The sequence below is a fragment of the Peromyscus maniculatus genome, chromosome 10 (genome assembly GCF_049852395.1).
Source record: "Peromyscus maniculatus bairdii isolate BWxNUB_F1_BW_parent chromosome 10, HU_Pman_BW_mat_3.1, whole genome shotgun sequence".
Classification (NCBI taxonomy): Eukaryota; Metazoa; Chordata; class Mammalia; order Rodentia; family Cricetidae; genus Peromyscus; species Peromyscus maniculatus.
The window spans coordinates 31,283,304-31,304,625 of record NC_134861.1 but is presented as its reverse complement, the minus strand read 5'-3'; the positions used below and the strand labels follow the sequence as shown (position 1 = coordinate 31,304,625).

The window sequence follows — 21,322 nt, the reverse complement described above, 5'->3', positions numbered from 1 at the left end:
GAATATTATATGGACATAAGCAAATTTACTTCCATAAGCCACTAAAAAATGGTTCTTTATGCTTTCAGAAAAACAATCAAGTATTAAGAAGTGTTGGTCTGAAACGTAACACTTGAAAAACAGAGGATGGCTGGGCTTTGCTTTGTTTCGCATAGTCTCTTACTATGCAGACACTTAGGCAATGCTCCTGCTTCAGCCCCTTGAGTAGCTGAGAGCGAGACGTTTGCCTGCAACTGGGACTTACAACTGGATTCTAGATTGATTGTGGAAAACAATTTTCCTTCAAAAGAAAAAAAGTCACATTATTGCTTTTTAGAGACAGGGTCTCATGTACCCAATTTGCTATGTAGTCAAGGACAAGCCTTGGGTTACTGCTCTTTGAGCCTCTGTGCTGACTACAGGTGTGCACCACTATGCCCGATTCAGGTGGTGATGGAGACTACCTGAGCTACATACCTCCAGTCTGCACAATGTTAATTTATTATGTACATGAGAGTTGGGGATGTGGGTAGCAATCCTGAAAACATTAGGGGTTACTACCATCAGTTAGGTAGGAAGGCTACGAGTCTCAAGATGATGATGCAGCGGGGCTGGCGAGTTTGGAGGAACAGGAGGGAACACAAAATTATAGTATCAGCTGAGACCAGACAGTGTTCATTAACAGTCTGTGGCTTATTTTTAGCACCCAGGATTTCACTCTTATGGATCTGTCCTCTCTTTTATAATACAAAATTTATTCAAGATTACCTGAGAAGTTGGTCCCGGAGAATGTTTCTAGGGACATGAGCTAAATGAAATCACATTACAGAATGAATGCTTTGTAAATGTGTTCCAAACCAACAATACAGAAGAAAATATGGTCTACCAACAAAGAAGCATTCTTTGCAATTCTGACTGTGTAGACAGAAAATGAAGTGTATAGAGATAGAGGCTATAAACATAATAACCAAGTCAGCTCTGGGGGCTCCTATCTATAATTCCAGCACTCAAAAGGTTGAAGCAGGATGATTTATATGAACCTGAACCAAGCTGGGGCTATATACTGAGGCCTTATCTTAAAAGAGCAAACAAACAGAACAGCAATGCCCTTCAAGGGTTTGCTAGTGATGAGAGTAGAATAAAATACTAGTGCACACAAAAAGACTATTTAGTGAAAACACAAAATATAACATAAAATATAACTTACTTTATAGCTGTTATAATTTGATCTGATTTAATACTGGATTCTAATGAATCAAATGTAACAGTACAGAGTACCTATGAAAAGAACAAATTATTCTTTAAGCTTGAAAATATTAACAACAAAGATTAAAACCAAAAGTAAATATTCATGTATAAATGAGTACACATACATACAAACATGTGTACGCAGTTTGTTGGTCTGTTCATTTTCTCTCTCTTTCCGTGTGTGTGTGTGTGTGTGTGTGTGTGTGTGTGTGTGTGTGTGTGCACGTGCGTGCGCGCGCGCGCGCGCATGTGTGTGTTGGGGATTGAATTGAGGGCCTTGCATACTAGCTGTACTCCCAGCCCCAAACTAAAAATATCTAGAAACTTAATTTTCTTAAAAGAAAAAAGTGTAATATATAAATACATACTACACAATGGCAGTTATTGCAGGAAGTGTACATTCACCCTGAAATACTCAAGCTCATTGTAAATCTCAACAATTCAAAAGGCTAACACATAGCCTAAGTATGGCTCACTAGGGCTGCTGAGGGGGAGAAAGAAGAAGGAATATTCATAAAAAAAGAATGTTATTCCATAAAAGAAGCCTCAACACAGGGTCCCAAAAACAAAAACAAACAAACAAAAAAACCTCTTTGTAGATTGAAAACACAGCCTAGAACTCAACAGTGTATCATTCCCAAGGTTCAGCATCAGAAGCAACCTGGAAACATTTTCAAGAGAAAACACAAGGAATGGAACAGGATCCTTAGCTGAAATCTGATTCATGTCAAAGATTTCTTGCAGCTAGATTTATAACTGAGGCACTGAACAATGACCAAGTCAGAGAACAGACAGACAGATACAAATTATCCAGAGGTTGGAGGCAGCTCACTGCAGAGCAGTTAACTAGCATGGTCCTGAATTCGATCCTAAGCATGGGAGAAAGGGAAGAGGGAGATAAAAAGGAAAGGAAAATGGAAGTCACCCACTCTGAAGGGAACACATTCACAGGGTCCTGTATGGTAATATGAAAGAGTCTGGAATATGCATTTGCAGCTCCAAGAGAGAAGAAAGTAAGGCAAGAAAAGCAATATTTGAAAAACTAATAGTTGAAACTGGTCAGGCTTAATGAAAAGACACATTTGTAGGCTGAAGCTTGAAATTCTAAGTATGACATATTCCAAGAAAAGCTCCTTTTCATAGTCATACTGCTGAAATCCAAGACAAAGAACACATCTTCACAGCACTCACATAAAAACAATAAATAATATATAGGGAATGATTTGGATGAGTCCTTATCCGATAAAAAAATAAAGAACAAGAAATACCACATCTTTAAGTGCTCAAAGAAAAAAGAGTAAACACTCCCACCACCAATCCAATCCATAATTCTATACCAAGAAAAAGGACTAAATATAATGGCAAAAACAGAGGCATTTTCAGATTAGAAAAAACAAACAAACAAACAAACAAAAACAAAAACCAAGAGTCTGTCTGAAGACCTACAGGACAATACTGAAGTCAGTCTAGTCAGAAAAACTTGCTTGGATCTTCAGGTGTTAAAACAGCTTTTTCTGAAAATAACTCTTGCCTTTAGAAACTGAATTTCTGCTCAACCTCACAACCAAGTCTATCATAGGCCTTGAGACCATTTAAAACGATGTACTCAATCTGCTTCTCTACAGTGCACTCAGCCTATTTAACTAGCCTTGAAGAAAGCAATGGAACTAACTGTACTCTGCCTCAGCTGTCCTTCGTGTGTGTGTGTGTGTGTGTGTGTGTGTGTGTGTGTGTGTGTGTGTGTGTGTGTGTGTGCCGTAATGATCATTTGCTGACAGCAGCCAATAGGTTGAAAGCAACCTTAAAGAAAACAAGTATCCACAATAACTATTTGTGGCAACAGCGGATGTAATTTCTTCCCTTGTGAACTCTGGTAAGAACTGACTAAGAGATTCTTCACTCCTTTCCCACATCATGTTTTCTCTGCTTTTTCTGTTTTTTCAATAAATACAGAGCAAAGTCCATTGACAAGAGTGGCAGATTGAAGACAGGGGAAGTGGAGAATTCAAATTTGGGTTCACTCTTGATCTAAACTCCTCCAGGAGGAAGACTCTTTTCTTTGATGTAGCACTGACACATTTTTGAAGGTATTAAAAATGTCAAAAATGGCGAACATGTGGGTCAGTATAAAAATAAAAGACTACCCTTTCCCTCTTTTAAATGCCTCTAACTGTTCAAAGTAAAGTTACAGTACTGCCTTGTGAGCGAAAGGTACAACAGAGCACAGAGGATGGAAGTGGGTGAAAATCCATGGAGATGGGTGCCAAGTTTCCTTATTTTAACTCTGAGACTCAGAGAAAGCAGAGATGTCTACTATCTCTGTAATCACCACAGAAATAATGCACAGGTGCAGCGCTGAAGCAAACAGATAAACTAAACGGACTTCTAGGGAATGTGCAAGGCGGCAAGGGGAACAGAGAAAAAAAGAGATGGGTCAAAGAGAAACCGACAATGAAGTAACGGACCTACAGCTGATCACATTAGTCACTAGATTAAGCATAAACTGACCATGCACTTCGGTTAAAAGGCAGAGACTGTGAGAAGAGGGAACAGAAGTATCCAGAACATGTAACTGGACATATCTTTAATGTCTCACTGAAAGGCATAAGAGGAAATGAATCAAAGGTGAGACGCTACATTCAGTGTAAGCACTGTACAACTACCATTTCTTTCTTTTTTTTTTTTTTTTTTTTTTTTTTTTTGGTTTTTCGAGACAGGGTTTCTCTGTGTAGCTTTGCGCCTTTCCTGGAGTTCACTTGGTAGCCCAGGCTGGCCTCGAACTCACAGAGATCCGCCTGGCTCTGCCTCCCGAGTGCTGGGATTAAAGGCGTGCGCCACCACCGCCCGGCTTTTCTTTCTTAAATGAATATTTTAATTCAGTGCAGTTCCAGTGTAATTCTAGAAGGACTATTTGAAACTGGCATAATTCTAACATTCAAATGAAGGAACCAATGTACCATGAAAAGCTAAAACAGTTTTGTGGGGAATGGTATGTAAATAGGGAAGATGTATTTCAGACATTAAGGTGTACCCAAATGCTTGAAAACAAAAATGATATTGGCCTAGAAAATCCACAAAACAATGAAGAGAGTATAGTTTTAAAATGCTGGTATAAACTTTGAATATAAGTTATCAAAAATCAGTGGGAAAAATAAATGATTAGTGAATTGGTTTCCCTATAGACCATATACAACAATATGATCTAAGATAAATTAACTGTCTAAATTTAGCACTTAATACCCGAAAGAAAGAAAATAACAGGTGCATAATTTTGTCACTCTGGGAATAAGGAATGATGCTCAAAAAGAAGTTAAAAGGAGATGGGTTAACCACATCAGAATGTGGTGGTATTGTGTTCCCCCCAATATTATGCACCCTTATAAACTGATCTGGGGTCAGAGAACAGAACAGCCACTAGATACAGAGGCTAGAAAATGGTGGCACACATGCCTTTAATCCTAGCCTTGTGGAGGCATGGATCTCTGTGAGTTCAATGCCACACTGGAAATAGCCAGGCATGGTGACTCACACCTTTAATCCCAGGAAGTGAGCCTTTAATCCCACGGAGTGATGGCAGAAAGCAGAAAGATATATAAGGCATGAAGACCAGAAACTAGAAGCTTTTGGCTGGTTAAGCATTCAGGCTTTCGAGAAGCAGTTCAGCTGAGATTCATTTGGATAAGGACTCAGAGGCTTCCTTCCAGTCTGAGGAAACAGGATCAGCTGAGGAACTGTCGAGGTAAGGGAGCTGTGGCTTGTTCTGCTTCTCTGACCTTCCAGCTTTCACCCCAATACCCGGCTCCGGGTTTGTTTTTATTAATAAGACTCTTTAAGATTCATGCTACATCAGAACTCAAGACTCCAGGCTAATTCTATACACCCAGAGGCTACTAAAGTAAAACTGAAATGCAGATGAAGATGAAGTTATGTGCATACAGTGTGGTTTGTTACTGAAAAAGATTAATGTCCAAAACATCTAAGACATTATTTCAAAACAGCAGTCAAGTACTGTAAGCAATATTAAAAACAGAAAAATAAATCAGCCTAAAAGCTGGCCAAGAAATCTGGACAGAAAGACAGAAGTTGACCTGATCCAGTGCCTCAAGTCACACAACTGTAGGTGAGATGATCTGCAGGAAAACAGGGGTGTGCAGTCCTCCTGGGCATGGCTCAGACAGTGATCCCACCCACGGGTTCTTACACAGGTCTTACTAGGAAGCAGGGAAATACAAACCAAAGCAACAAAATACAACTTTGTACTTATTAGGTTTTAAGTAGTGATTAATGTGAGGAAGAGAGGCGTCAAACATTGTACTCCCGCCGGGCGGTGGTGGCGCACGCCTTTAATCCCAGCACTCGGGAGGCAGAGGCAGGTGGATCTTTGTGAGTTCGAGGCCAGCCTGGTCTACAGAGCGAGATCCAGGAAAGGCACAAAGCTACACAAAGAAACCCTGTCTCGAAAAATCAAAAAAAAAAAAAAAAAAAAAAAACATTGTACTCCCAGAAAACAATGAGTACATGGGTAAATGAACAAGTCAACAGTGGAACCAATGTAAATACCAGAGAGCAGGTACCTCTGTGAAGAGAATGATTATGACAGGTTCACAGTGAATGTAGAAAGCACACAAAGGATCATGAATGGATGAACAATGACAACATACCCTAGAACAAGGAGACTGAGTAACTTAGTTTTGTGCTACTTCTAATATTAAAATACTCAACAGTCCTGGAAGTGAAGTGAACTTATAGCAATAAAATTAGTTTCCTGGAGGAAGGCAAGCAGGAGGAAGGCGCTGCAAAGACAGGTGAGAATACTTTTGGAGTTACTGTGTGCTTATCATGCTTGTGTGCTTTCTTTTTGTGGTGTTGGGGACTGAACCCAGGGCTTCTCACATACTAGGGAAGTCCCAACACTGAGCTATGAACTGGTACCAATCTATTAATTCTTTTTTTTTCTTTGGTTTTTCGAGACAGGGTTTCTCTCTGTAACAGTCCTAGCTGTCCTGGAACTCACTTTGTAGACCAGGCTGGCCTAGAACTCACAGAGATCCACCCGCCTCTGCCTCCCAAGTGCTGGGATTAAAGGCGTGCGCCACCACTGCTCGTGGCACATTAATTAATTTTAATTGTGGCACCTGTTGTCCATGTATATACATTTAAAGATATCAAATCAAACATCTTAGACATCGGGCTAAGCTGTGCACTCGGCAGCAAGGCAGGAGGAACACAAGTTTGTGGGCAGCCTGTGCTGCAGAGGAGCTCCAGGCTAGCCCAGACCACATAGCGGGGCTCCAAGAACAATATAAAACAAATAAAAAACTACACACAAATTCCATATATGCTAAAAATGTATACTTTACTACATTGAAATTATGCCTTAAAAGTACTTAAATTATATTAATAAACATATTGAGGCTGTGCATAGTGATGCACGCCTGTACTTTAGGCACTCAGAAAGCAAAGGCTTATTTATGAGTTCCAGACCAACCTAGGCTACAGTAACACTATCACAACAAAGTAAAATACAATACAACAGTGAGACCCCATCTCAAAAAAGAAAAAAAAAAGATGGGTGGCAGTGGCCCACACCACTTGGGAAGCAGAGGCAGGTGGATCTCTTGAGTTAGAGGCCAGCCTGGTCTATAGATCGAGTTCCAGGACAGCAGGGCTACAGAGACCTTGTCTTGAAAAACCAAAAACAAACAAACAACCCCCAATCAACCAACTAACCAAACAAAGAGAGTTGGGCACAGTAGTATGCATCTATAATTCTGGTGCATGAGAGATGGGGAGTGGAGAGAGTAGAAGCTCACAGTCCAACTTCCTATGCAAATGTAGTTGTAAACAACAAAAGAGATTCCCTGATTTCAAACAAGGACACGGACACACACACACACACACACACACACACACACACACACACACACACCCCAAACTTACAGTATCTACATTGAAGATATAATTAAACAAATAACTTTCAAACACATTTTACCTGTGTCTGTCCTCTCTGAAATAATGCTGATCCATGAAGTGTTTTAAACATATCTACCTCACAATTTATATTCCTAAGTGAAGTCAAATCTCGTCCATCACACCTGTAATAAAGTAGTAAAGTTGTACAGGAAGTCAGAAAAGTAATTATCTCTGCCATTAAGTTCTCAACACCAGCTGCCTACAGTAACTTGTTAGAACTGTAAACAGTAATATAAATACTTGGGTTCCATTCTGAGTCCCACCAAATCAGTGTCTGGAGGTGTGATTTATACATCAAGAGAGAGCCACAGCCACACAATCCATACACTTGCCAACAGATGCTCATTTATAAAATGAACATACCAGTTCCCTCCTTTAAGTCAGCTGCTACTTTCAAAGGCAACTTGCAGGCACAGCACCTGCTTCAATTCTACCACAAGAGGGTATATTTACCTTTTGTATTCATTCAAAATAATACTTCTGAAAACTTCCTTTGCAACAACATTGAAGGATTCTATTATTTCAAATTGGTCGACCTCTGGAAATTTTTCTATAGAAAAGAGACAAATCAAAACAAAATAAAAAACTTATCTTTTGGGAAGATAAGTTCTCCAAGGTTCACAGAATCAAATCAAGTATTGTGGATAAACCAAGGGAGATGTCCGAACACTTATTTCTTGGGCAAACAAAGCACATAAATCAAATGCTCTTAAGCCAGTCATAGGAACTTAGCTTGTGTTTTTACCAGAACGACATGCTATGATCCACTTCTCTCTGTTGTGTTACCTGACCAATACAGACACCCACACTAGGAAGAGGGTTAACTAATAGCTGACCTTCAATTATCTTTTACTTTGTGAACTTTTAATCTGTAAATTGAGAAACAGTTTTCTTCATTACAAATCCCTACCAGCTGCCCAGCTAGCTTTTAAACTAACACTTACCAACTATTTTCATGGGCCAGGCTCTTGACAGGCATGCTTTGCTTTAAATACCTCTAACTTCCATAACAGCCTATAAGGAAGAGTCTATTATTACCACCCCCCAAAACAAACAAACAAACAAACAAACAAAACCCCCCAAAAACAGAAGACAGGCAAGGCCTAAAGTAAAGTAGGGCTGGGGCTGAAGGCTATGGTAGGCTGCTTGCCTGGCAAGTGGAGGACCACAAGAAAGAGAACCAACCCACTGCCTGAGATCACACAGCACATCCCTAGAGAACCATCCAGCTGTGACACGATACTCATCTGCCTGCCTCACAGGCTTATGCTTTTAAATGTTGTTACACTGCCTTTAGGTAATGCCGTGGACCAGTCTCTTGCTTTATTAAGTAATGTATAATTTTAAAGTAATCTGAACATAAAAGATGGCCACAGAAAGAGATAGTATTGTATTTCATCACACAACCAGCTTTTTGGTAGTGCTGGGCAGAACCCAGGGTTCACACATGAGACAGGTTTCTACAAAGCCACACTCACAGTTTAAAATACTTGTTAGTTTTGCTTTTTTAAGACAGTCTTGCTGTGTAGCCCAGGATGTCCTTGAATCCACAATGCTACTGCCTTAGCTTCCAGGGTGCTTACAGGCCTGAACCACTACCTCTGACTCATTTCCATTCTCTTAAAAACTTATTGATCAATTGATTACTGCACATGTGAGCATGAGAAATGTGTACGGGCATGCATGCCATGGTGTACGTATAGAGGTCAGAGGACAACTATATGGAGTCAGTTCTTTTCTTCCACCTTTTTGTGAATTCCAGGGGTCAAACTCAGGTTTCCAGGCTTGCTCAGCAAGCACTGTTAACTGCTGAGCCATCTTGCTGACTATAGTTTCTTACCCTTGATTAAAAAAAAACCTAAACTATGTTGAAGATAATTATAAGTAATGGCATTAACATAAATGCAGCAGAAGAATTTTTATTTTAAAATTGGATAAATACTCCCACAAGAGGGCACTTCTCTCTTGGTGGAAAAATTATTAAGAACTGTACGTCAATATTTCCTCATATTTAAGTTGTTATAAGAATAATGTTATATATAAGATATTCTGCTTAGTGATTTGTGCAGAGTTAACCACCTCTTGTGATTCCAGACGATGTTAGGAATAACATAGCCGGGCGTTGGTGGCGCACGCCTTTAATCCCAGCACTCGGGAGGCGGAGGCAGGCGGATCTCTGTGAGTTCGAGGCCAGCCTGGGCTACCAAGTGAGCTCCAGGAAAGGCGCAAAGCTACACAGAGAAACCCTGTCTCGAAAAAAACAAAAAAAAAACAAACAAACAAACAAACAAAAAAAAAAAAAAAAAAAAAAAAAAGGAATAACAACAGTAGCGTGTTAAATGATGTCTGTGTATGTGCCAGGCACAGATGCAAATATTATTTAATATATATAAACCAGATATTATTGGTATTATGTCACAGATAGACTCAAGAATGTATTGTAAGTACTTTTTGTTTTAGTACTGGAGGAGTAACACAGGGCCTCATGCATGCTGGGCAAACACTGCTGAGCTAGAGCCCAACCTGGGGTCTTTTCTCCTCCCTTGGCTTTTTCTTTTTCTTGATTTTTGAGACAGGGTCTCTCTACACAACCCTGGCTGTTCTGGAACTATGCAGATCAGCCTGGCCTAAAACTAACAGAGATCCCCTGCCTCTGCCGCCCAGATGCTGAGAGTAAAGGTGTGTGCCCAGCTGCCTTTTCTTTTTTTGACTCAAGAATTAAAAAAAAAAATATTTTTTAGGTTTTCAAATGACTGGCAAAGGACTAGCACATTAAAACCCTGAAGCAGATAAGAAAGGAACATTTTTTTTTTTTTTTTTTTTTTTTTTTTTTTTTGTGGTTTTTCAAGACAGGGTTTCTCTTGTGTAGCTTTGTGCCTTTCCTGGAACTCACTTGGTAGCCCAGGCTGGCCTCGAACTCACAGAGATCCACCTGGCTCTGCCTCCCGAGTGCTGGGATTAAAGGCGTGCGCCACCACCGCCCGGCCAGGAACATTTTTTTATATACTCAAGCCTAGTGTTAGCCACATTCTAGAAGTTAACATGGCAGTCACTCCATGATCTGTCATTATTACAGATTCAAGATAAAACTGAGGAACTATGAGAATAACTGAGTTTGTCAAGGTCTTACCACTGAAATTTGAAAACAAATGTATGTGTTTAAAAAAACAACAACGATGTTTTTCTTTCAACCCCCTTAAAAATGAAAATAGAATTTACCCTTTAGTTGCTCCTCTGTATCTAGTCTTATCTTGTTAACAGCTTCATCTCTAGAAATCTGAAACAGCATTGATGTTAGTATATAAATATGAAACATTCTCATTTCTGTTTTCAATGCTACACAAGGAGCGCACTGTAAGAACATTCCTTAAAGATTAAAACCTGATTTAATTAGTTTAAATTACATTTGCACATTTCCTTAAAATGTGTCTTAACGAAAGAACAGAGAAACAAACAGGTAGGCTTTGACTTAGCTTTACAAAGGAAAGTCCAGTTGAAGATGAGAGTTTTTAAGCAGTAGGGCTGAGAGGAAGAAAGGCACCGGAAAAGAAGCAAGACACGGTGGGGTGTGGGTGTGAGCTCTCCAGGAGGAACGCTCTATGGATGTTGAGAGAGTCTTCCCTCTGCAGTGCTGACAGTCCACCACGGGTCTCATGAACAGGACAACTCTCTGCTCCTGAGCCACAGCTCAGGCCTGGCCAGAGAGTTCGTGAAGACAAATAGGACTGACATGCACCAACAGGGTTTGAATGAGTTATAACAGAAGTAATCTTCACACAAAACTTAAGGTATACTTACTTTATCATGTTCATAATCCGTAAAAACTGCATAGAGTTTCTCCATGGCGATTCTATTAAGCATAAAACAAATGTTGGCAAAACAATATTAGAACTATGAAGTTCTTATAACTGAAACAAATATTAAACAGCAACGAACTACAAACTAAGTAATTAGTACGTCACAAAACTTAAATGCTGCTGCATGTCACTGCTACATGCTCATAACCCAGAACCGATTTCTCTCCATCTTTCAGGCAAGTCACTCACATGGCATGACACTCCCTCCTTCACTGCTCATCTAATTCCAACTCGGATTCATTCACATGTGCCGAGTGCCTCCCTGTTCTAAGCATTGCCAGGCACCACTGTAAACCCTAGGCATGGGGCTGGTTCTTTTTGAGAAATCCAACCGTTTCCTAGATATTCAAATATCCTATGTTTTACTCTCTTTTCCCTGGACATGGAGAGATAAAGAATCTGATTTTTAAACAACAAATGTCTGTCCTTTTCACTTGAGATTTAAATTTATGTCTTGGATTAAGTTTATTCCGTATGCTGGGTTTATCCCCCTGTCGGTATCAGATAGATGTTCACAGTAATGACTGAAGGGCTACATGGGAAGCTTGCAAAGTGCATTTCCTCAGAGGAAACTGAGCCTGGTGACAATGTCCCATCTGCACAGGTGTTCTTACGTATGAGCATATTTCACAATCTCTGGTGAAGGGGTGAATATCTTCTGGGGTGTCCTCTTGGCAACACCAATTTCTTTTACCAACTGCTGGATGCCCTGAATTATCTGCTGGGTATGCTTCACTCCCACTTTGACAGCATGACAGAAGTCCTGCTGGAGAACGTTCTCTGCGGAGGCTTCCAACATGACTAGGTAGAGAGGAAGGAGACGATTACTGCTGGAGGACCTTTCACCAGCAGAGTATTTTAAAATGAAAAACAAAGACACAAATAACAAAAGAAGAAAGTACAACTTGCAAGTAAAATCCAGAATGAATATATTTAAATTATTTACCAATTTGGCTTTTAGGTGCTCCAGCAACCACTAAATTTAAAGTACTAGAAGACATTTCTTTCCTTGTTGGGTTAACAACACATTCTCCATCAATCATTCCTATTCGTACTGCCCCTAAAACATATTAAAATGTTAGCAATTATTTAATTAAAACTGGCAATTTTCACAGTATTATTCTAGTAGCAGCTTCAATCCACTGTCTTTCTGACAACAGAATGAAATTTCTATTTCTCCCATGTTAGTGAAGTCCAGAAAGAACCCTATCCCATCTTCCTTGGTAGGCTCAGTGGGATGCTCTGAATCCCTCAAGTCAAATGATTTTTGCACACCTTTTGATCACGCTCTTGCTCTTCTCTATATCCAGGCTACTCCACCCAAAGCAAACGCTTGCACTTCTCTCCCACTGACGTTTCCTTACACACTGGCTACTTTAAGAAGACCTGCCCCTCTATATCATTTTTTCAAGCACCTGTCTATGCCATTCTAATAAGTACTCTTTGTAACTAAATCTCCCTCTCTTCCCCTTACTCATGCTAAAAGCAAGAAGAGCCTCTTCAACCTTTCTACAGCTGCTACCCAGACAGCCGTTTTTCCTTCAGTGCTTAGCCCCGTTGCTAGTACTGAGGACACTTGACAGTTACAAACTTAAGTCATTAGCAGACTGTATGGTTACACTTATAGGGTTTTAAGTTACAAACATGTTTGTTTTATCTTGAAAGAGTATGTACTGTGGTAATTCCCCACTGTAAAGAAAGAAAAGATCTCACAAAGAAAGGAAACTAAGAAGTCTAGGCCATAAAACCAATAGCACTATAACAGAGTTACTAGTAACAAAACCCAAAGCAAGAATGAAAAGGCCTGAAAGACCTGCAAGAATCTTAGAATGCTATCTAGTTCAGCTTCCCAAGAAGTAATAAATCAGCACCAACAATATGCTCATCATCACTGAAAGAATACAAACAGCAGCTCATACTTTCAAATTGTAACTTACCAATAGGTCCATTCCAAGGAATGTCTGATAAGGAGAGAGCTACAGAAGCTTTAAAAAAGGAGAAAAATAAAAAAAAATGAAATTACAGTATTTCATTGCTTTAAAAAAAAAAAACCAACAGTGGCGGTGCATGCCTTTAATCCCAGCACTCGGGAGGCAGAGCCAGGCGGATCTCTGTGAGTTCGAGGCCAGCCTGGGCTACAGAGTGAATTCCAGGAAAGGTGCAAAGCTACACAGAGAAACCTTGTCTCGAAAAACCAAAAAAACAAACAAACAAACAAAAAAAACCCCAACAGTTATCATTTTTGGCTGGTGTTCTTATACTTACCACCATTAATTGCCAGGATATCAGGTTCATTGATGCCATCTACTGCTAGCAGATTACAAATCACCTGGCAACAAGAGAAACAAATTAGACATATAGACAACAACAACAGCCACTGATGTTGGCAGATTATGATTTAAATTAGCAACTTGGCCTAAAACATAAGAAGTATACGATCAATATCTAAATCCCTTAAAGTTAGATATCATTTAACTAAATCTTTGACACTAGGCATTTAAAATTTCAGTTTCCTCATTTTCTTTTTAAGGGTATGTGGTGTGTGTGCCTCCCAGGCATTGTTGAACCCAGGGCTTCACTTTTACTACCAAGTCGCATATTCAGTTCTGTTTCTTTGAGAAACAATATAGCATCTTCCTGAGGAGTTCTGTAGAACTCCAGAAATGTGGGATGTAAAGAACTTGTGACAATACTAGATATGCGACCGTAGCTGTAAATGTTAGCTATGTACTTGTATTATTATCAGTTTATATTGCAACGATGTACCTATGTTAAATTTTTAAAAGAATAATTTCCTTGAGGCTCTGAGGTCCTCTCAAAGGTATACTAGTGCAGTTAATAAAATGGCTTTCTAAGTACACCTAACTAATAATATGAGCACCTTGAGGAAAGAAAAGAATATTCAAAAAGTATAAAATATAATAGAAGACCTAGAAATAAAGATGTATTATAAAAATTAATTGTGAGCCGGGCAGTGGTGGCACACGCCTTTAATCCCAACACTGGGGAGGCAGAGACAGGTGGATCTCTGTGAGTTCAAGGCCAGATTAGTCTACAGAGAGAGTTCCAGAATAGGCTCCAAAGCTACACAGAGAAACCCTGTCCTGAAAAAACAGAAAAAAAAAGTTAATTGTGATAAGCTGATCATGATGGCTCATTGCTGTAATCTCAGCATTTGGAAGGCCAAGGCAGACAGACTGCCATGTGTTTGAGGTTAGCCTAGGCTATGCACAGAGTTCAAACCCAGACTGAGCTATAGAGATTTAGATGTTGTTTACCAAATCAAAACAAATAGTTATGTTGATTATCCTAATGGACTATTATAAATTAGACCTACAAAATCCAGCCACCTAGTCTGGCTACACCCATAACTATCACACTTGTATATACACTCATTTATTTCCTAACACAGAACTTTCCAGATTCTTGTTCAGCCTTGCTAGAGAGTTCCCAACAGTCCCTTACTCATACTCATAACTCTGGCATTAGCTCAAAATGACACCAATCACACAGTTTTTCAAAGTACTGCCTTTTAAAGTGTCTTAAGTACCATAAAAATTCTTTATAAAGCTTTGTTTAAAAAGTTATAGGGATTAAATAATTTTAAAATATACTATCTGGTAACAAACCAAAGCAGAATTTACCTGAGTATCATAAAAATAGCCAGCTGGAAAGAGAGGTCTAATTGAACGATCTGTCAAAACAAAGAAAAAAATATTAAATGGCCCTGGCAGAGCTGCTGTAGAATTCAAAACTACTGAACTAATAGACAGCTGTTGAATATGTCACAGACACAAACAAAAAGACGTGTTAAGAAAAACACCGATAGATATAAACACTTTCATTAATACAGATAATTACCCAACAACAAATCAGAGGAAGAGGCTGAAGATCAAAAGCAAACACAAAGAAAACCTTCATTTGGTTCACTTTGTCTGAGGAATGTATATAAATATGTACAAGCAAAAAAAAAAAAAAATGTACAAGCTAGCAATCATTGGGTAGAAAAGCTGTAGACTACCAATGATCCCATAGTATTTGTAGATGTCAAAGAGCTGGAATATTATTAGGCTGGTGACTTTACTTAGTAGGACAGTGCTTACCTAGCATGTGAATAGCCTAGTGTTTCATCACCACCATCACCACCACCCACTACCACCCCTCCATCCCCCACCCCTCACCACCACCACAGCCACCCACCCACATACTCATGCCTCTTCCTTCTCAAAAAAGACCCGGAAGATGATAGACATACTTCAATAGCTGATAAATACAATGCTTTTAGGAGTTACTAAGTTGAACATAAAAATGAAAAACCACAAGGGATACATTTAACGGAGAACAGACATGGTCAGTCTTTACTGAATGCCTACACTAGGTGTAAGAATCTGACAGTGAAGACACAGGTTTTTCCTCTCATGAAGCATACACCTGACAGTAGATAACAACCACAGACACAGGACGAGAGGAAGCTTAGGAGACCCTGCAGAGCAGGGTGGAAAGAAGCCCCGTGGAGAAGGCCAGCACCCCTGCTTATATCTTACCTATTATTCGACTTGTAAGAATTTCCTTGTCAGAAGAGCCAATCTCTCTTCTAAGGTAGTTTGTTGGGATTCTTCCTGCTGCAGCAGCCTTCTGTCTGTAGTCAACCTGAAGTAGCAGTGAAGAATTAAGTCTCACATCCCAAGAACCGCTACATGAGCACCAACTTCCTGAGGTGCTGACAACATATTCTAGAGGACAGGAAGATAATATTTAATTTGCTTTTAGCGTTATTTTAAACGACTCAGGGGAAGAAGAGTATATAGAGTGCTTCAACTCTGATGAAAATAAGCCCTTCATTGGCAGCCAGGTGACTGCCAAGTCTCACGACTTTCCACAGCAGCTCACCCTGATCCACTCAATAGTGCCCCTTCCTCCCCACTTTGTGCATTAACCCTGTGAGACACAATTGCCTTCTGCTTAGCATATCAGAAAAACACAAAAATCCTACTTAATTCTTCACTTAACATATAATTGCACACTTAAACTGGAAGAATACCCACAAAGACAACGAATCACTGCTTCCTTAATACCAACATACTTGCACACTTCCAACGAGCTCGTCAACCTCAACAAATGAAATAAGCTCACTCTTAGCCATCAGTTCACATCCTCTTAACTGACACAGTCTCAAACATGTAAGGGCAACCCTTTGTTGTGTAGTTTAGTTTTAACTTCAGACACTTGACAGGGTGTTACAAATGCTACATTTATACTATTCTGGAGGCAGATAAATAAGCAAATACTTACCACCAAGGGCATGAACTGGGAAGGTGAGGGTTTTGTTTTACTGACCGCTGTGACCATTACTGCAGTATCGCCTGACTTGGTTGAACACATACAAAAATACCAGTAAATTTCTTTGAAATCAGACATTAATGTGTAAACAGCAATTGAATGAATCCCCATTCCAAATAAACTCAATGAAAGCTCTCTCTCTATCTTTGAAATCATGTCTCACTATGTGGCCCTCCTTGGCCTGGGAGATCCACCTTCTTCTGCCTACAGAGGTCCAGAGTGCGGGGTTTAAGGGCTTGCAACACCACACCTGGCTCAACAGAAGAGCTCTTCTTCCATGACTGTAGCCAGTGCAATATTAATCCTTTCTATCTGACCATGATCAGTATTAGAATACTCACTGAGGTTTACACATGGAGAAATGGCTAATGGCCTAGTCACATCTATGAATTGAATCATACTTTTTACTCTTTATGAGGAAATTTACACTATAAAGAAAATTTTTCAAGAATAAAAAGCATAATAAAAACACCTTTTCTAGAACAAAAGCATAATAGATTTTATTAACAGAATATAATAAAGGCCAAAGTTTGGACGAGTTCCTAAAGGTTATTTAATAGATCCAACACTGACTTTGCTGGTCTAGCATGCATGGTTCTGACACAGAAATACTTAGTTGTAGCTGAACTAATTCCTAATACCATATGATGACTTATGATGGCACACAGATACCCAGCCACACTTTGACTTTAAAATACAGACTAGTTTCTTACCTGTACCACAGCACAGCCATCTGCAAATCTTGCCAGTTTTCCAGAGGATATTTCTAATTTTCTGTTTAAAAATAAAAAATTAATGCAAAATGACACCAGTACATGTCTTAGCTTAGTAAAAATAATTGGAGAATATTAAAAAAAAAAAAAAAAAAAGCCAAAGTATGCAGGAGATGTAAGTGCAACTGGATGATAGAAACCAAGGCAAAGGACTCACCTGGAGGACGGGTAAGCAGGTCAGGGAGAAACAGGATTCCTAACTACTAATGGTAGTCCCATCTCATGACTCATTCGCTGTAGAAACCTTAACACATGGACTGTTCTCTTCCCTAATTAAAATACCTTAAAATTTTCCCTCATTACTTTCTGGAAAAAGTATACACTTTTGAATATTGACTACAAATACTTTCATGTTCTGATATATAATAGTATTTTATTATGCTATATTAAAAATAATAAAGACTTTTATCTTCTGATAAATAATAGTATTGTGAATGCTAACTTAAAACTTAATAAATAATGACTTTCATGCTCAACAGTGTCAAGATAATTTAATGGTGGAAGAATAGTCTTTTTCAATCAAAGGTGTGGAGATGGCTGGATGGCCACATACTATACACAAAAGTAAAAACTCAAAATAGACACTATTCCTTTTAGGAATAGCTCTTTTAAAACAAAAAATTTAAAACTCTTGGGGAAAAAAGCTGCAGGAGTAAATCTCCATAAATTTGGATTAAACAATGTCTTTTCTGATGTGCATTAAAAGCCCAAACACATAAGATGTAACTCATGCAAGCAGATACCAGCTCCTGTCTAGAACCATCCATAAGGCACAGGTGTGTACATAACTTAGTTCTAGAAGCAAAAAGGTATGACCTACAAACTTATCAAACATTTTGAGAACATATATATGAGCACACAGGTATATTAAAGGTGTGTAAGAAAAAAACAGGGCCAAGAACTCATCAAACTCAGCCAACCAATGAAGGGTGCAGCTCTCTCTCCTGGACCCCAGAAGGACATCTGTGATGAGCCCATGGATCTGCTGTCTCATCAGCAGAGAACCGACTGTTCCCAAGGCTCCAGCTGAGCTGGTTGGCATGCACCACTCAAACTGTTGCAGGCCTATATATCTGCATGTCACCCATCTGAATTCAGTTATGACCCTCAACTCCTCAACTGCCCACCCTGTGGCCGGGCCTCCAGCAGCTGTCCAGCTGAGACTACAGCAGCAGCCGCTATCTGTCCTAGCTCTTTGCTTTTGTCTAGTAAGTCTTCTTCAACTCCTTGAATACTCAGCATAGTTGATTCTGTAGTCACCCTGCCACCTACATATATACAAACACACAGTTATTATTACAGTGTGGGATGTAAGGTGTACTCTGACAGTTGATATTAGTAACTGACAGCGGAATAAAAAACACCATGTTTGCCAATAGCCAGCATGTATCAAGGTAAAGTAGAACTACTTGGCAAATTTTGGTTAACAGAACTGATACAGTGTGAGTTTGTTGTTACTCAATAAATTCTGATAATGCAGAAAGACAGGATGATTATGTTTCGGGAACATGGACTTTTGGTGGTTGCCAAGAAAACTACTGAATTTATGATTTTTTTGTTGTTGTTCACTTTGCCTCTTACCAATTTACTTTTCAACATTATATGTATAAAATATCTCCAAATGCATAGAGGACCCATACTACATGGATGGCCTCTGGGGTTTGAAACTGGGGGTTATGGGAACTGGGGGAAGAGCTCTGGAGTTTTAATATGTCAAACCATGTGAGGGAATGCCTACCTAAATACTCTGAAAATAAAATAAATAAGAATGACACAATGAGCAGGACCTGGTGAGATGGGAAAGATGCCAAGGAAGGGCAGGGACAGCTGCCTGCCACAGAAAGTAGCGCTTCAGGGAGAAAACACACTCTCATATTCTCTCTGTCTCTCTTTCTCGTGTGTGTCTGTGTGCAGGTTCCCTAGCTTTGTTAATTCTGAGAAATTTACCCTTTTTGACCCTCTGTTATCTTAACTACAAAATCAAGGCAATAGTACCTTCACTACAGGTTTATCAGGGCTGTGTTTATCATACAACTGTATTCAACAAAACGACGGTCCCTTCCCACTAGCCTCGCTTTTGGCAGAACTGAGCTGGGCACAGACAATGGGGTACCTCGAGGTGGCAGGTTTCCCAATTCAGAGGCCAAGGTTTCGGAAGATACAGAGAAAGGGTGTCAGGGGCACGGGCAGGTCAGACTCGGAGGGAAATCCACCACAGAGCTCGGGGCTGGATCAAGAAGCAACGGGCAGCGGGCAGCGTGGGAGAGGGGAGGGCCCAGGGAGGCAGACTTCGGATCCGGAGGAGGAAATCTCGAACTTAGGCTTGGAGTAGAGAGTTAAAAGAGACTCAGGCTGCCGGAGTCCCACCCTGGGAGATTTGGCCGCCAAGGCTGGCGGGACGGGCCACCGCGTGGAAAGTCCGCCAAGTCACGCTGTTCCTTACCTGTGGCCCAGGTCCACGGCCACCGCTCGCGCCCCGGCGCTGCTCCACAGCTCTCGCACCTGCGAAGAGGTGAGTGCCCGACTCCGCCCGGGCCGGCCGAGGGCGCGGGGAGGACCGCAGCCCGGCGGCCGCAGCCGCAGGTAAGAGCAGCACTGCCTGCAGGCCGCCATGACACCCGCGCGCGCGGCCCGAGCGGCTCCTCATTGGCCAGCCGGCGTGTGGGCGGGGCCATGTGGGCGGGGCCTGTCGCGGTTTCGTTTCTGGGGAGCCTAGACACCGCCAGGGAAGCCAGCCTCGGCCTTCTACGTAGGCCCGAGAAGGTCAAACCACCGGGATGCGTTTCTGTTCCGCTTTTCTTCCCCTTTTTTTTCTGACCTTACTAGTGAAAAATAAATAGCTTTAAGAAATTACACAGAATTAAAGAAAGCCCTTTAAATAATCCCCTCTCTCTCTCTCTCTCTCTCCTCTCTCTCTCTCTCTCTCTCTCTCTCTCTCTCTCTCTCTCTCTCTCTCTCTCTCTCTCTCTTATCACGGTTTAAAAGAAAGTCTTAGAACAACGTATTTAATAAATATATGTAACAATAAATTAGTGGGCTGGAGAGATGGCTCAGAGGTTAAGAGCACTGGCTGCTCTTCCAGAGGTCCTGAGTTCAATTCCCAGCACCCACATGGTGGCTCACAACCATCTGTAATGAGATCTGGTGCCCTCTTCTGGCCTGCAGGGATACATGCAAACAGAGCACTGTATACATAATAAAGTAAATCTTTAAAAAAATGCCCTGATTATGGTTAAAAAAAATTTAGTACTGAACAAAACATGATTATTTGGTTCGGTTAAGTAAGGACTAGCTTCGTATCTATGGAAGGGCTTTGGAAGAGATCTCCCTCTCACCCAGTGGCAGCCGCCTGTAATTCCAGCTCTTGGAGGCTCATATTAAATCCACAGACCAAGCTGGCTTGCTAGACTTTCCTGAGAGCTCCAGGTTTAGCAAGAGACCCTTACTCAAAAAATCACTCTACCACTGAGCTAAATCCCCAACCGCAAATTATCAGTAGAGCCTTATTAGGCAAGACAGCGTATGTGAATCTCTGGCCTCCACAGGCAGATGTCACGTGCGTACCACATGCCGGTGCACCTGTATACACATATGTATCCACACACATGTCAACTCGCGCGCGCGCGCGCACACACACACACACACACACACACACACACACAAATACCATATACACATACATAAGCAAACAAAACAAAATAAAACAAATTAGCTCTTTTTTGAGAACTGGAAAAATTTAGTTTTTGTTCAGTTGTAAATGTTGGAGAGGTGCATAAAAATGGCGAAGGAGTCTATCTTTACTTCCTTATGTCAGTCTAAAATGATTAGAATGGTAGTAATTGAGTCATAGACTCAAAAGCTAATACAAGCTTTGAAATCTATGCCAGAGCTTTTTTTCACAGTATGTTTATGCTGGGCAGTTTTAGGGTTAGCACAAAGACTTAAATTCTTGTGATTGTAGCAACTGAAACTGATTTCTGAGGTTTTCACATTCTGGAAGTATAGTTTTTCTAACTATGTTCCACAGCTACAGTGTAATTTAAAAGGAATTTCTCTATGACTCTTGGAGAATATTAAAGGTGCTTCCATCTAAATCCACTAGCAGTGTTTCTTATATCCCCTTTTCTCTTATCTTTTTTTCCTTCATAGTCA

The 21,322-nt window shown here is 40.4% G+C and overlaps 1 protein-coding gene across 2 annotated transcripts in view; it reads right to left on the bottom strand.

Annotated features, from left to right (window-relative positions):
- The window catches only part of Pnpt1 (polyribonucleotide nucleotidyltransferase 1), a 35,682-nt gene extending 15,807 nt beyond the window's left edge, over positions 1-19,875 (bottom strand). Inside the window, exons 1-14 of one of the 2 annotated variants that reach the window (XM_006998007.4) lie at positions 19,614-19,875; positions 17,111-17,171; positions 16,350-16,424; positions 15,602-15,707; positions 14,702-14,751; positions 13,323-13,386; positions 12,995-13,042; positions 12,004-12,117; positions 11,672-11,858; positions 10,999-11,050; positions 10,420-10,477; positions 7,654-7,750; positions 7,220-7,322; positions 1,187-1,257 (exon numbers count right to left, since the gene is read on the bottom strand). In XM_006998007.4, the coding sequence (XP_006998069.1) occupies positions 1,187-1,257; positions 7,220-7,322; positions 7,654-7,750; positions 10,420-10,477; positions 10,999-11,050; positions 11,672-11,858; positions 12,004-12,117; positions 12,995-13,042; positions 13,323-13,386; positions 14,702-14,751; positions 15,602-15,707; positions 16,350-16,424; positions 17,111-17,171; positions 19,614-19,783 (1,256 nt within the window). In that variant the 5' untranslated portion in view covers positions 19,784-19,875. The remainder of the gene's footprint in view (positions 1-1,186; positions 1,258-7,219; positions 7,323-7,653; positions 7,751-10,419; positions 10,478-10,998; positions 11,051-11,671; positions 11,859-12,003; positions 12,118-12,994; positions 13,043-13,322; positions 13,387-14,701; positions 14,752-15,601; positions 15,708-16,349; positions 16,425-17,110; positions 17,172-19,613) is intronic. The other variant, XM_042285527.2, reaches the window with a different exon arrangement.
- Positions 19,876-21,322: the final 1,447 nt, after the last annotated feature.